This window comes from Elephas maximus, chromosome 26 (assembly GCF_024166365.1).
Source record: "Elephas maximus indicus isolate mEleMax1 chromosome 26, mEleMax1 primary haplotype, whole genome shotgun sequence".
NCBI classification, from domain to species: Eukaryota; Metazoa; Chordata; class Mammalia; order Proboscidea; family Elephantidae; genus Elephas; species Elephas maximus.
Window position 1 is genome coordinate 37138311 of NC_064844.1, and position 16278 is coordinate 37154588.

Genomic DNA, 16278 nt, shown 5'->3' on the forward strand with positions numbered 1-16278 from the left:
CCCTTGTTCTTGGGCTTAATTATAAAAGACTTAAGTTTGGCTTCTCTACATTTTAGGACCCAAGGTTTAATTTCTCAATGACCTTTACTCTTAGAACAGCCCCACATTTTGCCTTTGCTTAGCATTCAACTACCCCAGCTCTGGTTTCAGCACCTGTTTTTTTTTTCCCTGGCCTCACTCTTCTTCACACATTGATGATTTTCCTTCTAGAAAGCCACGCAATACATTAAAAACCATGCTTCTTGTAACTTATCCAGGATTGAGCTGTATTCAAGCAAGAAAGTCTCCTGAAAGTATCTGGTCTCCATGGTGCTGGAAGCAGAAATTTGAATGATGGGAAGTAGGGGCACTTGGATTGAGACTGGAAAACCAGAGGCTGTGGTCCTGGAAACAGTGCAATGCATGTAGATGAGAAGACAATGCCACACCAAAAAAAAAAAAAAAAAAAAAACACAAAACCAAAAAACAAACCTGTTGCTGTCAAGTTGACTGACTCATGGCCACCTCATATGTTGCAAAGTAAAACTGCTCCATAGGGTTTTCTTGGCTGTGATCTTTCAGAAGCAGGTTGCCTGGCCTTTCTTCTGCAGTGCCACTGGGTGAGTTTGAACCACCAACCTTTCGGTTCCACGCAGCTGATTTATAACCTGGTCCCGTTGAGAATAGAGGAGACAGGAAAGGCTTTGAGGCAGAGACTTACTAGGTGTATGAGCTTTTGGGTAAATCATTTATTGTCCCTGTACCTCAGTTTCCTCATTTGTAAATCAGGTATAAGATAGTCTATTGTTTATTGGATTTGTGAGGGTTAGAAATAATTGCATGCGCCCCTCATTCACTGCTTTCTTCTGGTGTTCTTACAAGGGGAACACACACAAGATTCAGCAAACAAATGGAAACAAATATTGATTTCATTACTTTAGACAAGCAATACCCTCTAACCCCTAAGGCAAGGCATTTTTGTAAAAGTTGAACTGGAGAATGTGAAATTGCCTGAGGATGAAGTAAACATGTCTCATAGCAGCACTACAGGACAATAGGACTACCCCATAAGGTTTAGGGCTTCCTATTTCCCACTTTGGACCAGCATGCTCAGTGGTCCTTGTGGGGAGAGATGGTGGATCAGACCCCAAACCCACTTATCCAAAGAGCCACATGGATGACATAGGAGGCTTGCCTCTAGAAGGCAGGCCCCGGGCCATGACCGAGGGTGCTTACTTTGTAAGGGCAAGCAGAGCAGGACAGCCTGCACTACCTTGTCTGACCCTCATCATCACCCACAACCCCAAGCAGAGCCCTCACTTGATTTTCTGACCAGAAATTATTCACTGTAGAGTAGGTGTGTTTCAAAAGGTGACTATAACGCCACAAACAGAAAACAAAGACATCGTCACCTGGGACTCGGGAAACTATTTCTTTTTAAATAGAAAATATCTTGTTAAGTCTGTCAAAACCCTGGCCAAGACCATTGCTTAAATAATTTGGCATCAAAAACTAAAGCTCCAAAGCACATCTGTTAACTTACTTAATTTCTTTCCTTCTACCATACTTCCACAAGAAATCTTGAATCCCCTTTTCTCCATCTTTTCCTGGACCTGTTTTCTCTCACTCTAGTTTTAAGCTAATTACTTGGCTCACAAGTTAGGTTCCGAAGCTACCTCTCTTTTCCACTAATGTTTTTGTCTTCCTCCCTCTTTCTCCAGTTTGGCACCGCTTGTTCTCTCATTATCCTACTTGTCTTCTTTTTCACCTTTAAAATGAGAACATCCCTATTCCTTGATAAAAGCATCTATCTCGATGGCACTGGTTTTTTTTTCTGGATCCTACCTGAACTGTGCCTGATCCTTAGTAGAATTTTTCAACTTTTGCCTATAATAAAATATATAACACCTTGGGGAGGGTACTTACCATGTGTTATAAATATTTACACTTAATCCTTATAATAATAGATACCAATATTACCATTCCCATTTTATAATTAGGGAAACTGAGGGATAGAGAGATTGAGTAATTTGTCCAATGTTATTGAGCTACTATGCAATAGATCCAGGATTTGACAGTTGGTCTAGTTCCAGCTCCCATGGTCTTAACCATTAGGCAGAACTGCCCTTCTCACAGCCTCACCGCCATTTTCTTGGGTCATCTTCAAAGACTATACATTTACCACCAGTCAGTTTTTTCTTTGCTTTGGAATCTTTCTCCTTCAAAGGATTTCTGACCCCACTTCACCACCACGCCACCTGGCTCTTCACTCTCTTTGCTGGTCCATCACTCTCCTCCCAGCAGGAGGGCTTGTCTCTGGCAGCAAGAAAAGGCAGTCTATGAAGGAAGATTCCTGAAGGAAGGTGGGAATGTGCTGGTCTAAACCAGGAGAAGGTCAGAATTTTTTTAAATGATAGATCTATTATTTAGAGATGATATAAGTCATTCATCCATCCAGTGTTTGAAGGTGCAGCATAACTTCCCAGTTGAGTTCATCCAATGATACCCTTTCGGGGCTATGAGACTTTCGTGTTGTTTCTGAGAAGAATATCACTTCCTGCACCCCAGAAAGTTTGTTAAAGTGTTTGAGAAGGTTTCTCAGGTGTTTGATGAGCCACAGAAAGCAAGGAATCCAAAACATGGGAACCCTGTACTGTAAACAGTCCAGTGGTATGTCAGGGAAAAGGGCAGTGTCTTGTGATTGGGTAGTCAGGGTCAGCCGTTAAGCGTGCCCTCGTGTGGTGATTTGTACACACAGAGGCTGGCCTTGGAGACTCATGAATTGAGGAACTTGGAAGTCAATGACCGACTTATTACTGGAAGCACTGGCCAATCAGTGACCCTTCAGAAGCCCTAGGAGGGCCTTCAGCCAACTCCGTTCTCATGTCAAGGGGGGAAAGAGTGACCGCCTCTTGTTTGGGGCTTACCCTAGCATTCTGCCTATACACTCTCTGGGTCCTTAAGGGGGAACTTCCTCTGCCCACTCTCCCTCAGCAGAGGATATGCCCTTGGTTGTTTCTGCCCATAGTAAAAAAAGAAGACACACAGGGTTAGGAGGCTCTGTGGGAGGATTTAAGTTGGTGGTTCCAAGTTCTGCTCCACCTCTTGCTAGCTGGTGACCGTAACTAAACCACCTATTGTCTCCAGGCTAATTCCTCTTATACAAATGGAGTGTGAGGATTACACGAGGAAGTATGTTTAAGCTGCTCTGTAAAATATAAATTGCTATTCAAATGTGGGATACCGTAGATGAAGCAAATGGTTACGTGCTGACTACTAGCAGAAAGGTCAGTGGTTTGAACCCACTCAGAGATACCTCGGAAGACAGTCCTTGTGATCTGCTTCCAAAAGGTCACAGCTATGGAGCAGTTCTACTTTGCACACACGGGGTCAGCATGAGTTGAAATCAACTTGACAGCAACTAACAACAACAACATTCAAATAAATGTGAGTTATTATTTTAAATACACTTTATTATTTTATACACCCAAATATCATCATGGAAAAGTCAAACTCCCAGCACAGGCAGTTTCCCACCCTCAAGGGATCTCTGTGAGCAAGTAAAATGAGCTCTGTACACCAGACAAACTGAGGGGAATAGTCCCTTTAATGACAACCTTTACTTGCTGTTTAAAACAATCTCATGGCTGCTGCTCCTGGCATTCTGGGAACCACAATCCTGGCTGAGTTCCTATAGCACCATCTCCAGGAGGGCAGATCCTGCCTGAAATCTAGGGCTCTCAGCTGCCCTTTGGGGTGGCCACAGCCAGAATGAGCAGATCACTCGGCCCCATGCCCTCTTGGCCCTGTGCCCTCCGTGGTGTGAATAGTGGGTAGGATATGAGATGAAGCCCCTTGTGCCTCACCTGCTTCTCCAGCTGAGGGATAGAACCATCCCCCCAGAACCCAGCAGGGCTCTAGTTCAGGCTTCTTTTCCCACCAGGTTAGAATATTGAGGTCACTTCCCAGCTAGTCTCTCTGCAGCCAGCTCTCTTCCCTCCATCCCATCCTACATACTGTGGCGAGAAACCTTTTCCCCACATCTACCTCATAAAGACCTAGCTTCTTTTTAGGGTTTCCTTTCACTACTACCCTCTTTTCAATCCAACATCTACATTTCTGAGATAGCCATTCCTTAAGGATTCTCCTCTTCCCAACCTTCCTGCCTTTTATTTGAGTTTTCACCCCACACATGGTTCCCCTCCCCACCTCCCCTTAAACAAAGCAAAAACCCCACTCATCTCACGATCTAACTTGTTTGACACCTCTTCAAGAAGCTTTCCCTCATTTCCCTCACTTCTCAGTGCTGTCAAAGCATTGTTATTGAGCTTATGCAGTGAAGTCATCCTGCATTGTGTTATAGGTATCTCCATGCTTATCTCTTCACATTGCAAGCCTCTCAAGCAGAGGGGCCTTCCATCTCTGTCTCTCCCAGGCTGTAGCAAATGGCACTGTAGGTGCTCAAAACCTATTTCAAGAATTGCAGTCAGTTAAATGGAAATGAGCTAATTGGAGACAGTTTTGGACCCTATCGCCCTTTCCCACAAGGATGGAATGTCAGGGTTCCCCTGGGGTGATGTCCCAACCAGAGGTGACAGCCGTCAGGCTGTGACACTGTGCGGGACAGGCTGGAAGTTTTCGGGTCCTTTCCCTGGTCAGCCCCCACCCAAATTCCCCGTAGCATATTCATGTAGCAGCAGTATAACAGGACATTAATAAAATCTTACCTGCGATCTCTGGGCCAAATAACGTGCTGCTATCTGCTGGGCCTGCCCTGGGCCTTCCTGTCTAGGTGCAGGAGGCGTATCCTGGTCACTGGTGGCAAGGGCCAGTTCTCAGTTCTCTGGGAATATGGATGGCTTTAGGGAATTGTAGAGCAACTTGGTTAAGGCACATGAGTGACTATCTTATCCTCAGTATTGATGCCTACCCCAGGGCACAAGCCCTCACATTCCAGATCAGAATTATTTCAACAAGATCTTCCCAAAGATGCAGCTTGTTTAACGTTTGGGTGAGCCTGAAAGGTCTGAGCTTTGTTAGATACAGACTGGCTCTCCTCGAGGGGTGATGGCACTAACATCCATTGGGAGGTGGCCCCCAAAGATGAGCATTCACCTGCTGAGGCCTTGAGGCCCAAATGTCCTGCTGGCTGTGTGGGCAGGCAGCTGGGGCATCCACTCCCTCCCTCTGCTAAGAGCCACTGGAGGGACCAGGGGACTGAGTTCTGGTGTGAGATCTGCCACTTTCCTGTGGGACCTCAGACCAGCCATATAAGCTTTCTGAAATCCCATCTTCCCTAGTCATTTCACAAAATTCGGTGAAGATGAAATAAGATCATGAATACAGAAGAATCACCTTATTATTCTAAAATGCTGTATCCATGTATGGTGAGGATTATTACTCACTTCCCCATTGATGCTTCTTAAAAATAATCAGATTTATGGGTTGGAGAATGAAAGGAACAAACAGGGAGTCTGCTGAATTTAAAAAAAAAAGTTGTCGAGTCAATTCTAACTCACAGTGACACCTTGTGTGTCAGAGTAGAACGGCACCATAGGGTTTTCAAGGGCTGTGATCTTTCAGAAGTAGATCACCAGGCCTTTTTTCCAAGGTGCTTCTGGGTGGACTCAAACCTCTAACTTTTCAGTTAGCAACTGAGAACATTAACTGTTGCACCACCCAGGGACTGTCTACTTTCCATCACCGTTTTCCCTGTGATAAAGGAACGTATGAGAGTCATTGAGCACATACTGCGTGCCAGATACCCTGCCAGTCCTTTAGGCCAGTGAGTTCCAAACAGACAGGGGTTCTCATATTGCCCTGGAAAGCATGGCCCCTGGGGTTGGGATACTAGAATTCAAGTCCCGGCCCTGCTACCCCTTAGTTGTGTGACTAAGGGCAAGTTACTGACCCTATTGAGGCTGTTTGCTCATCAGTATAATGGGAATACAAGGAATATCCAACTCATGGAATTGCTATGAGAATTGCATGAGCTCATGTGAGTAAGGGTCTTAGAACAGCAGCTGGTACCTGGCTCTCAGTAAATGGTAACTGCTGGTGTGGTCATTGTTGTGTTTGTTATTATTGTCTCTGATGGTTTTCCCCCATGCATCTGTCAGTTTGTCGTACTGTGAGGGCTTGTGTGTTGCTGTGATGCTGGAAGCTATGTCCCGGGTATTCAAAAACCAGCAGGGTCACCCATGGCAGACAGGTTTCAGCAGAGCTTCCAGACTAAGACAGACTAGGAAGAAGGACGCGGGGGTCTACTTCTGAAAAGAATTAGCCAGTAAAAACCTTACGAATAGCAGTGGGACATTGTCTGATATAGTGTCCGAAGATCAGCTCCTCAGGTTGGCTGCAATAATGGGCTCAAGCATGGAAACAATTACAAGGATGGTGCAGGCCAGGGCAGTGTTTCGTTCTGTTGTGCATGGGGTCGCTATGAGTTGGAACCAACTCATCGGCACCTAACAACAAAAACAAAAATAACTGATGGTTTTATTAATGTCCTTTCTGCCCCGTCTTTGAGCCTAACCATGCCAGCATAAGCTGATCTCAGTGGGCAGCTCCCCTGGGTTGGGTCCTGCTGGATGGGCAGAAGGGGCCAGCAAAACCATTCTCATAGACTTCCGTTCCTGTCACACAGCCTTCAGAAGCTGACTGGGATGACCTGTGGGAGCAGTTTGATGAGCGGCGGTATTTGAATGCCAAAAAGTGGCGTGTTGGTGATGATCCCTATAAGCTGTATGCTTTCAACCAGCGGGAGAGCGAGCGGATCTCCAGCAATCGGGCTGTCCCGGACACTCGCCATTTGAGGTACTTCCTGTTCCTCCCACTCTGTTACCCCAACCGTTTTCTGTACTGAGAGCTATTGTACCCAGTGGCAGTAATTGGGGCAGGCAAGCCACTTGCTGCCAGTTGCACACTAAAGGCATTATGCTATGATAATTGACCCCGTCTGTGCTGCTTATTGCTGTGAGCCATCCCTAAGTCCCCCACTTTCCAGTGAGAGGCTGGAGAAGCAGGGAGGTTTCCTTCACCTGCACCTTGCCTTCCTCACCCGTTGGCTGCCCTAGGCGACACTTGCCATGAAATTGTGGAGCACTAAAGATGCGATAGTCAGGGACTGTTTTTTCCTGGCTGATCCCCACAGCCCAGCCTGGCTTCCAAACTAGGGGAACACAGGGTAGGTAGACCCCTGGCAAGCCGACATGGTAATCTTTTCAGTCCCTGGGAGAGACCCTTCCTGTGATAGCCATGCACATTTTGCCATGTGAGAGGAGGACCCAGGGAGCCTCTGCAGTTGCCGTTGGTTTACTGCCTGCTTTTGGAGTCTCCCATTCACACATCCCTGATCTACCATCCCCTTGCTCAGGCTGTACCTGCAGTTGGGTTGTTGAGACCAAGCCTTGTGCCCTGTGGCAGGCTTTATTTCCTAGCAAAATGAGGCTTATTACAACCCCTTCCTAGAGTTATACCAGCCCATATGCTTCCCAGTGAGGCCAGTGGCTGTCTGAGTAAGGAGGCCAGTATCAGCCCCACCTTCTTGCTCTTGGGCTCCAAGCTGGGAGACCTAGGTATGTCAGTGGCCCATGCGGCCGTTTTTCCTGTCTGCTGCAGGACATTCACTTTGCACTGGCCCCAAATAGCAGACCGGTATGCTTTGGGCAGAGGGTTTTGAAAACAAAAAACCAAATCCATTTTGGTCAAGTCAATTCCAACTCACAGCAAAACTGCCCCATAGGGTTTCCAAGGCTGTAATCTTTATGGAAGCAGACAACCACGTCTCTCTCCCTTGGAGTGGCTAGCGGGTTTGAACAGCTGACCTTTTGGTTAGCAGCTGAGCACTTACCATTGTGCCACCAGAGCTTTTTGGAGGGGTTTGAAGGCAGTGTTATATTGAAAGTTGCAGGACTGACATTGGCTTCTTAGCTTTTTATATTTGTTTGGGTATGTGGGTACTCAGATTGCGGTCACTGGGGAGAACTGTCATGACTGCAGAGGCTGATTAATCTGGTGGTAGTTATGCTGGCTATCTTTGAAGGCTGTTGGGATCAGTTTCCCCTATTAGGTTGGAAAACCCAGAAACCTTGTCTTACACAGCATGTATCCTGTGGAGGGACTCAGCCAGCCCTTGTTAATCACCATCATTCCTAAAAGGAGCTGGAGTCTTGTTTTCCCCATGAATAAAGCAAGGGGAATGGACTGGGTTATTTCTGGATTTTTTCCAACTTTGACTGTCTGTGATTGAACTCTCCTCTCAAATCACCCTTGAGATTTTCCTTAGCAACAGCTCCTGGCAGCTCCAAACAGCCAGGAACCCAGGGGATGGCTATATCTAGAATACTCCTTTCAGCTGGCTGGCTTGGAAACTTCTTAAAGTCAGAGTTTGTATTATTCCTGTATAAATTGTCCAGCATTTATCCTGGTCCTCTGCATCTGATAGAATTTTCGGTAATCAGATTATTTTATTTCCTGGAGCAGAGGCTACCTCTAAGAAATTGGGGAAGAGGGAAGAGACAGAAGTCTGAGAAGCCCTACTGGGTCTCAAGTGGGTGGTCCCTTGCTTGTCCTGATCCCAGATGCTGAGGCCCTCCAGAGGGACAGTGGGACACCTCCATGCTAGGAAAGGAGCTAGTGTGTCTTGGTGAGAGCTGCCGGAGAGATGCCTGTGAAGCTGCTCACTGAGCAGGCAGGCACTTGGAATACCCTGAGCAAGACCAATTTTTGCACTCACCCGATTCTATGACCTGAGATGCAGAAACAAAAGAGTTTTACAAAAGCTGGACATACGTGGTAGTAGCTGATGAAGAAATGAGCCTGTTCCAATATCCAAGTTTACCAGGCCTGATTTTGAGCTCCACTCCTAATCCAGTGTCCCCCATCTGTTACATAAACGTGATCTATTGGGATTGCAGCAAGGAGGGAAGAGAGGACTTAGTCCCTCTTCCAGATGCACTATGGAGTGACAAAAAGGAAGAATATATCAACCATATGTCTGCCTTAGTGTACCAGCCCCTGTCCTGTGGGAGCTAAGATTGTGTTACTGAGAGAGTTTCAGATTTATGGAACCTCATCTCAGTGATCAGGGAGGAGAAAGGACAGGGGATTGAGAACGAGGACAAGTACATGGAACCATCACAGGGGTATGGAGCACCTACTGCATGCAAAGCCACAGGCTAGCACTGTGAGAAGTCACAATGGGGTCAGCCATCTCCAGGCTAAGTGTGGTCTAGTGCTGGCTCTGTACCCAGCTCACTCTTACAGTGACAAGAGTTCTGAGAGACTGCCAGCAGAGCTCTGTGTTCTCCCCACCAGTGGGTGGTGATCTTTATCTTCAGAAGCTCTCACTTCCAGCCTTTCCTTCTAAGGGAAACTGTGTCCATGAGGTTGAATCCATGCCTGTGAGGTGGAAGTCACCAGCTGAGTCCCTTAACCCTTTCAGCCTGTCTGCTTCATCCTGTTGTAATAGTGTCTGGGCCTTGCCTGCCTCAGCTCTGGGCAGCTGTGGCTGCCAGTAACCCATATCTTATAGACCAGGCTTTATCAATCTTGGTACTGTGACAGTTCGGACTGGATAATTCTTTGTTGGGAAGAGGGAGAGGCTGTTCTGTGTGCATTAAAGGATGTTTAACAGAATCTTTGCCCTCTACCCACTAGATTCCACAGCACCTGCCCCCAAGTAACAACTAAAAATGTCTCCAGACATTGCCAAATGTCCCCTGGGGGGCAAAATCACAGTGAGAACCACTGTTGTAGAATCAGCCCTGCTTTATACCCAAGTCCTCAAGAATGAAACCTAAACATGCAGTACAAGCCCTACCCCAGGAACAGGATAAGGTAAAATCTTCTCCATAAAACAGACTCATCGGGGAGGCAGTACAGCAGAGGGATTAAGGACACAGGCTCTGGGGTCATTTTGCCCTCTTTCCAGTCCTGGCTTTACTGCTTACTAGCTGAGTGGCCTTGGGCAAGTTGCCTTCTTCTCAGTAACTGTTTCTTTTATAAAATAGGGATGACAATAATAATAATGATACCTACTTAATTAGATTTTTGTAGGAATTTAATAAAATATGTGTAAATTACCTACATAGCAAACAGTAAAAAAAAAAAAAATCAGTCATTATTATTAGAGGGTGTGTGGGCAAACTGATACTTCAGGGCCTAAAATAGAAGGGGGAGGTTTCTCCTGAGATAACTGAAGATGCTCAGACAAGAGATGCAGCCACAGCTGAAAACTAAGGAAGCACCAATGCCCCCAAGTACCAGGAAGGGGCATTAAGAAGATCGGTTTTTTGTCAAAGTGGCAATGGGGGCAGGGAAGAAGAGAAGTGGGTTTCAAGGTTAGGTTTAATGCTAGAGAAATAGGAGTGAGTGAAATCAAACCCCAGTGGGAGTGGAATGTTGATTGTGAAATTGGCCTCAGCGGTTCTAAATCCAGGCTTCCTATAAGAATCACTTTTTTAAAATGCCAATACTCAGATTCCAACTAGCTTAAGTCTGTTTTCCAAGCTCCCCAAGTGATTCTAATGAGCAACCAAAGTTGAAAACCCCTGTTCTGGGTAAGTACTTCTCAAACTTCACACTTTCTAGCAAGGACTTAGAGCAATGGTTCTCAAAGTATGGTTTCCCAGACAAGCAAACAGCTGCATCAGCATCACTTGGACGCTTGTTAAACATGCAGATTCATACCCCAGAACTACAAAACCAGACCCTCCATGTTTTAAACAACCTTCAAGGTGATCATGATGCATACTCAAGTTTGAGCTTGCTTTTGTGTACAGACCATGGGTGGATGGGTTAATCCAGCTGGGAGGCCCAGGGTTTGAGTGGAGAATGTTGTTGTTAGGTGCCTTCAAGTTGGTTCCAACACATAGCAACACTATGTAAAATAAAACACTGCCCAGTCCTGCTCCGTCCTCATAATCATTGCTATGCTTGAGCCCATCGTGGCAGCCACTGTGTCAGCCATCTCGTTCAGGGTCTTCTTCTCTTTCACTGACCCTCTATTTTACCAAGCATGATGTCCTTCTCCAGGGACCGGTCCTTTCTGATAACATGTCCAAAGTACTTGAGACAAAATCTCACAATCCTCACTTCTAAGGAGCATTCTGGCCGTACTTCTTCCAAGACAGATTTGTTTTTCTGGCAGTCCATGGTATATTCAATATTCTTCACCAACACCATAATTCAAACGCATCAATTCTTCTTTGGCCTTCTTTATTCATTGTCCAGCTTTCACTAGCATATGAGACGATTGATAATATGGCTTGGCTTGGGCCAGCGGCACCTTAGTCATCAAAGTGACGTCTTTATTTTTTAACATTTTAAAGAAGTTTTTTGCAACAGATTTGACCAAAGCAGTACATCATTTGATTTCTTGATTGCTGCTTCAATGGGCATTGATTGTGGATTGAAGTAAAATCAAATCCTTGACATCTTCAATCTTCATTTATCATGATTTTGCTTATTGGTCCAGTTCTGAGGATTTTTGTTTTCTTTATGTTGAGGCATAATCCTTACTGAAGGCTGTAGTCTGATCTTCATCGGTAAGTGCTTCAAGTCCTCACTGTCAGAAAGCAAGGTTGTGTCATCTGCATATCGAAAGTTGTTAATGAGTCTTCCTTCAATCCTGATGCCATGTTCTTCAAATAGCCCAACTTCTCAGAATATTTACTCAGCATCCAGACTGGTTAAGTATGGTAAAAGGATACAACCCTGACTCACACCTTTCTTGATTTTAAACCACGCATTATCCCTGTTCTGTTTCAACAACTGCCTCTTGGTCTCTGTAGAGTTTCCTTATGAGCACCATTAAGTCTTCTGGAATTCCCATTCTTCACAATGTCATCCATAATTTGTTATGAACTACACAGTTGAATGCCTTTGCATAGCCAATAAATACAAGTAAACATCTTTCTGGTATTCTCAGCTGTCAGCCAAGATCCATCTGACATCAGCATTGATATCCCTTGTTCCACATCCTCTTCTGGATTCTACTTGAATTTCTGACAATTTCCTATTGATGTACTGCTGCAACCACTTTTGAATGATCTTCTACATATTTTTACTTGTGTGTGATATTAATGATATTGTTTGCTAATTCGTGCATTCTGTTGGATGACCTTTTTTGGAATGGGCACAAATATGCATCTCTTCCCATTGGTTGGCCAGGTAGCTAGCTGTCTTCCAAATTTCATGGCATAGATGAGTGAGCATATCCAGCATTGCATCTGTTTGTTGAAACATCTCAGTTGGTATTCCACCAATTCCTGCAGCCTTGTTTTTCGACAATGCCTTCAGTACTGCTTGGACTTCTTCCTTCAATACCACCCATTCTTGATCATATGCTACCTCCTGAAATGGTTTAACGTTGACAGATTCTTTCTGGTACAATGCCTCTGTGTATTCCTTCCATCTTTTTTTTTTTTTCTTATTGTGCTTTAGGTGAAAGTTTTCAGCTAAGTTAGATTCTCATACAAAAATTTTTACACGTATTGTTGTGTGACCCTAGTTACTATCCCTATAATTTGACAGCACACTCCTCCTTTTCACCCCAGATTTCCCGTGTTGATTCATCCAGCTCCTATCCCTTTCTGCATTCTCATCATGCCTCTGGACAGGATTGTTGGCATCTTTGACGCTCTCACGTCCTGTCACCAGGGGATTAAAGCTGTTGCTAGGTATGTTTACTGAGGAGTCCCTTTACTTCTTTTTGGATATGTTGCATTTATTGCTATAAATTGACCTCTGACCACCCAAAGGTTCTGATAGGAAGTGTTTTCAGTCTCATTTGATTCTGTGAATTTCTTTATTCTGTCTTTAATTTCTTCTATAACCCGGTAGTTTTTGAGCAAGGTGTTGTTCGGTTTCCATGTGTTTGATTTTTTTTTTCCTTGCCTTTTCTGTTATTGATTTCTACTTTTTGGCTTTATGGTCAGAAAAGATGCTTTGTAATATTTCTAAGCTTTGGATTCTCTTAAGGCTTGCTTTATGGCCTAATATGCAGCCTATTCTGGAGAATGTTCCCTGTGCATTGGAAAAGAAAATATACTTTGCTGCTGTTGGATAGAGTGTTCTGTATATGTCTATGAGGTGAAGTTGATTGATTGTGGCATTTAGATCTGTGTGTTTATTGAGCTTCTTCTGGATGTTTTGTTTCACTGAAGTGGTGTGTTGAAGTCTCCTACTATTATTGTGGAGCTGTCTATCTCACTTTTCAGTGCTGTTAGAGTTTGTTTTATGTATTTTAGAGCCTTATCATTTGGTGCGTAAATATTTATTACAATTATATTCTCCTTGTTTATTGACCCTTTAATCATTATACAGTGTCCTTTGTGGTGGATTTTACTTTAAAGTCTGTTTTGCCAGAAATTAATATTGCCACTCCTGCTCTTTTTTGATTTTTGTTCGCTTGATACACTTTTTTCCATCCTTTGAGTTTTAGTTTCTGTCTTTAAGTCTAAGGTGTGTGTCTTGTAGACAGCATATGGATGGATTGAGGGTTTTTTTTTCCATTCTGCCACTCTCTGTTTATTGGTGCATTTTGTCCATTTACATTCGGTATAATTATTGATAGGTATGAGTTTAGTGGTGTCATTTTTTGTGTGTTGTTGAGTTTCTTTTTCCACTAAATTTTCTGTGCTGAGTTGTTATTCTTTATATTTTGTCTTTCCCTCTTTTTCTTTGCTGTTGCTTTAGTATTTGCTGAGTCTTCATGTTTTTCTTATTTCTTATTCTGAAGTGTAGAATTGTTAGTTTCCTTTGTGGTTACTTTAATATGTACCCCTATTTTTCTAAGTCTTAAACCAGTCTTTGTATTGTCTTGACTTCCTCTACATATGAAAGTCTGTGACTACATTTTTTAGTCCCTTTTTTTTGTTTTAATGTTGTCATCTTTTACATAATGATGCTTCTGTTTCCCTATTATGAGTGTTTTATCTTTGATTTATTTTTGTGATTTCCCTATCTGGTTTGATATCTGGTTGTTCTGTCTTGTGTTCTAGTCTTGGGTTGTTGTCTGATGTTACTGATTTTCTAACCAGAGGACTCTTCAGTACCTCTTGTAACTTTGGCTTGGTTTTTGCAAATTCCCTAAACTTCTGTTTTTCTGGAAATGTCCTAATTTTGCCATCATATTTGAGCAACAATTTTGCTTGGTATATAATTTTTGGCTGGCAATTTTTTTTCCTTCAAGGCTTTATACATGTCATCCCATTGCTTTCTTGCCTGCATAGTTTCTGCTGAGTAGTCTGAGTTTAGTCTTACTGACTCTCCTGTGTAGGTGATTTTTCATTTATCTCTAGTTGCTCTTAAAATTTTCTCTTCATCTTTGGTTTTGTCAAGTTTGATTATACTTTCTTTTGGGATCCACCTCATGTGGGTTCAATGAGAATCTTGGATAGATATCTTCTCATCTTTTACGATATCAGGGAAGTTTTCTGCCAACAAATCTTCAGCAGTTCTCTCTGTATTTTCTGTTACTCCTCTCACCACCCTGTTCTGGTATTCCAGTCACTCATAGGTTATTCCTTTTGATAGAATCCCACATAATTCTTAGGGTTTATTCCTTTTTTTTAATTCTTTTATCTGATTTTTCCTCAGCTAAGCTGGTGTCACGTGCTTTATCTTCAGTCTCACTAATTCTGACTTCCATTGCCTCAATTCTGCTCCTATGACTTTCTACTGAGTTATCTAGTTCTGAAATTTTATTGATAATCTCTTGGATTTCTGTTTGCTGTCTCTCCAAGGATTTTTGCCATCCATTAAATTGGTCATTATGCTCTTGTATAACCTTCTTTAGTTCTTCTGTTGCTTTGTCTGTGTGTTCCTTCACTTGGTCTGCATTTTGCCTGATCTCCTTCCTGATGTCTTGAAGCACTCTGTAGATCAATCTTTTTAATTCTACCTCTAGTAATTTCAAGAAATTATTTGTTTTTTGGTCCTTTGTTTTGGTCTCTTGATGAAGCCATCATGATCTGCCTCTTATGTGATTTGATATTGACTGTTGTCACCAAGCCATTAATAAGTTATTATATTTGTTTATGTTTGCTTACTGTATCCTAGCTTCTTGTTTTATTTTCTTTTGATATGCCCAAATAGGCTGGTCATGTGAGCTACTTTGATTGTTGGCATCTTTGATGCTCTCACGCCCTGTCACCAGGTGATTAAAGCTGTTGCTAGGTATGTTTACTGAGGAGTCCCTTTACTTTTCTTGTGTGGATGCACCTCAAGTGTCCAGTTCATCCGTCACCATGTATGTGGTGAAGGGTCCTAGATATGCAGGGGTGATTGGAGTAGGCACAGGTACCTGGCTGCAGTAGGGGGTCATGTGCTGAGCTAGGCAGGGTGCTGCCGGCTGCCCCAGATTGTCTGGGTAGAAGACGTGTCCCTGTTCCCAGAGTGCATAGGTGGGCAGGCTTTGCAGCCGAACTATGAGGACCAAGTGCTGTTGGCTGTAAGGACTGGGAGGCACTACTTATTCTTGGACCCCTGTCATGCATGGCTAGGTGGAGTGGATGGAACCACCAGTCCTCAGGTCCCTGGTGTGGGTAGGTGAGGACCCTGCCTAATGGACAGGGCAGTGTCGATTGTCACAAATCTGCCACTCCCCCTTATAGTTAACGAAGTTTAAAATAGGCTTCTGGTATATACTCTGTTGTACTGTGCAAATGAGGGCGTACACTGTTGCAATGGGCCCACACAGGTCTATGTAGGTGTGAAAGGCATTCAAAGTCCATAGACCTCTTATGCCTGTGCCTAGGCAAAGGGGCCGTGCCTGCCCTGAGTTTCTGACTTAGAAGAGCTGGCAGATTACTTTTTCTTGTTTGTTAATTTGTTTCCTGTCCAAAGCCAGGAGAATGGCTCAGGGTATGTGATGGATCCTTCTTCCAGCCCACGGGGTGCAGCAATTGCTGAAGCAGGACTGGGACCCGGAGCAGAGCAGGGAGGAAACAGGTAAATGGGACAGAGGTACTTCCCAAGTGGGGGGAATGTTTTTTTTTTTTTATCCATGCAGTAGGTTAGATGCTTATACTTACCTTTCACTGATTCAGTGCCACTTCTCCCTGGTTACAGAGGTTTGAGTAGACCCTTCATTGTTTTGTTTCTCCCAATGTGGAAAATGCATCCTGAGTGCTACTGCTTTCTTCAGCCCACATATGCCAGCTGATCCAGGCTGCAGGGTGCCAGCTAGATCAGGTCTGGCAAATCCTCACTGCTTCTGAACTGTCTCTCCCTCTCTCTGCAGCTCAGTCCAACTCCTCAACTTTGTCTTTGATGTTCAGGGCTCCTAGATTG

The 16278-nt window shown here is 44.0% G+C and overlaps 1 protein-coding gene across 2 annotated transcripts in view; it reads left to right on the forward strand.

Annotated features, from left to right (window-relative positions):
* Nucleotides 1-16278, forward strand: part of GALNT14 (polypeptide N-acetylgalactosaminyltransferase 14) — a 489631-nt gene that overhangs the window by 292872 nt on the left and 180481 nt on the right. For both annotated transcript variants that reach the window (XM_049870339.1, XM_049870338.1), the window contains exon 2: nt 6626-6795. In XM_049870339.1, the coding sequence (XP_049726296.1) occupies nt 6626-6795 (170 nt within the window). The remainder of the gene's footprint in view (nt 1-6625; nt 6796-16278) is intronic.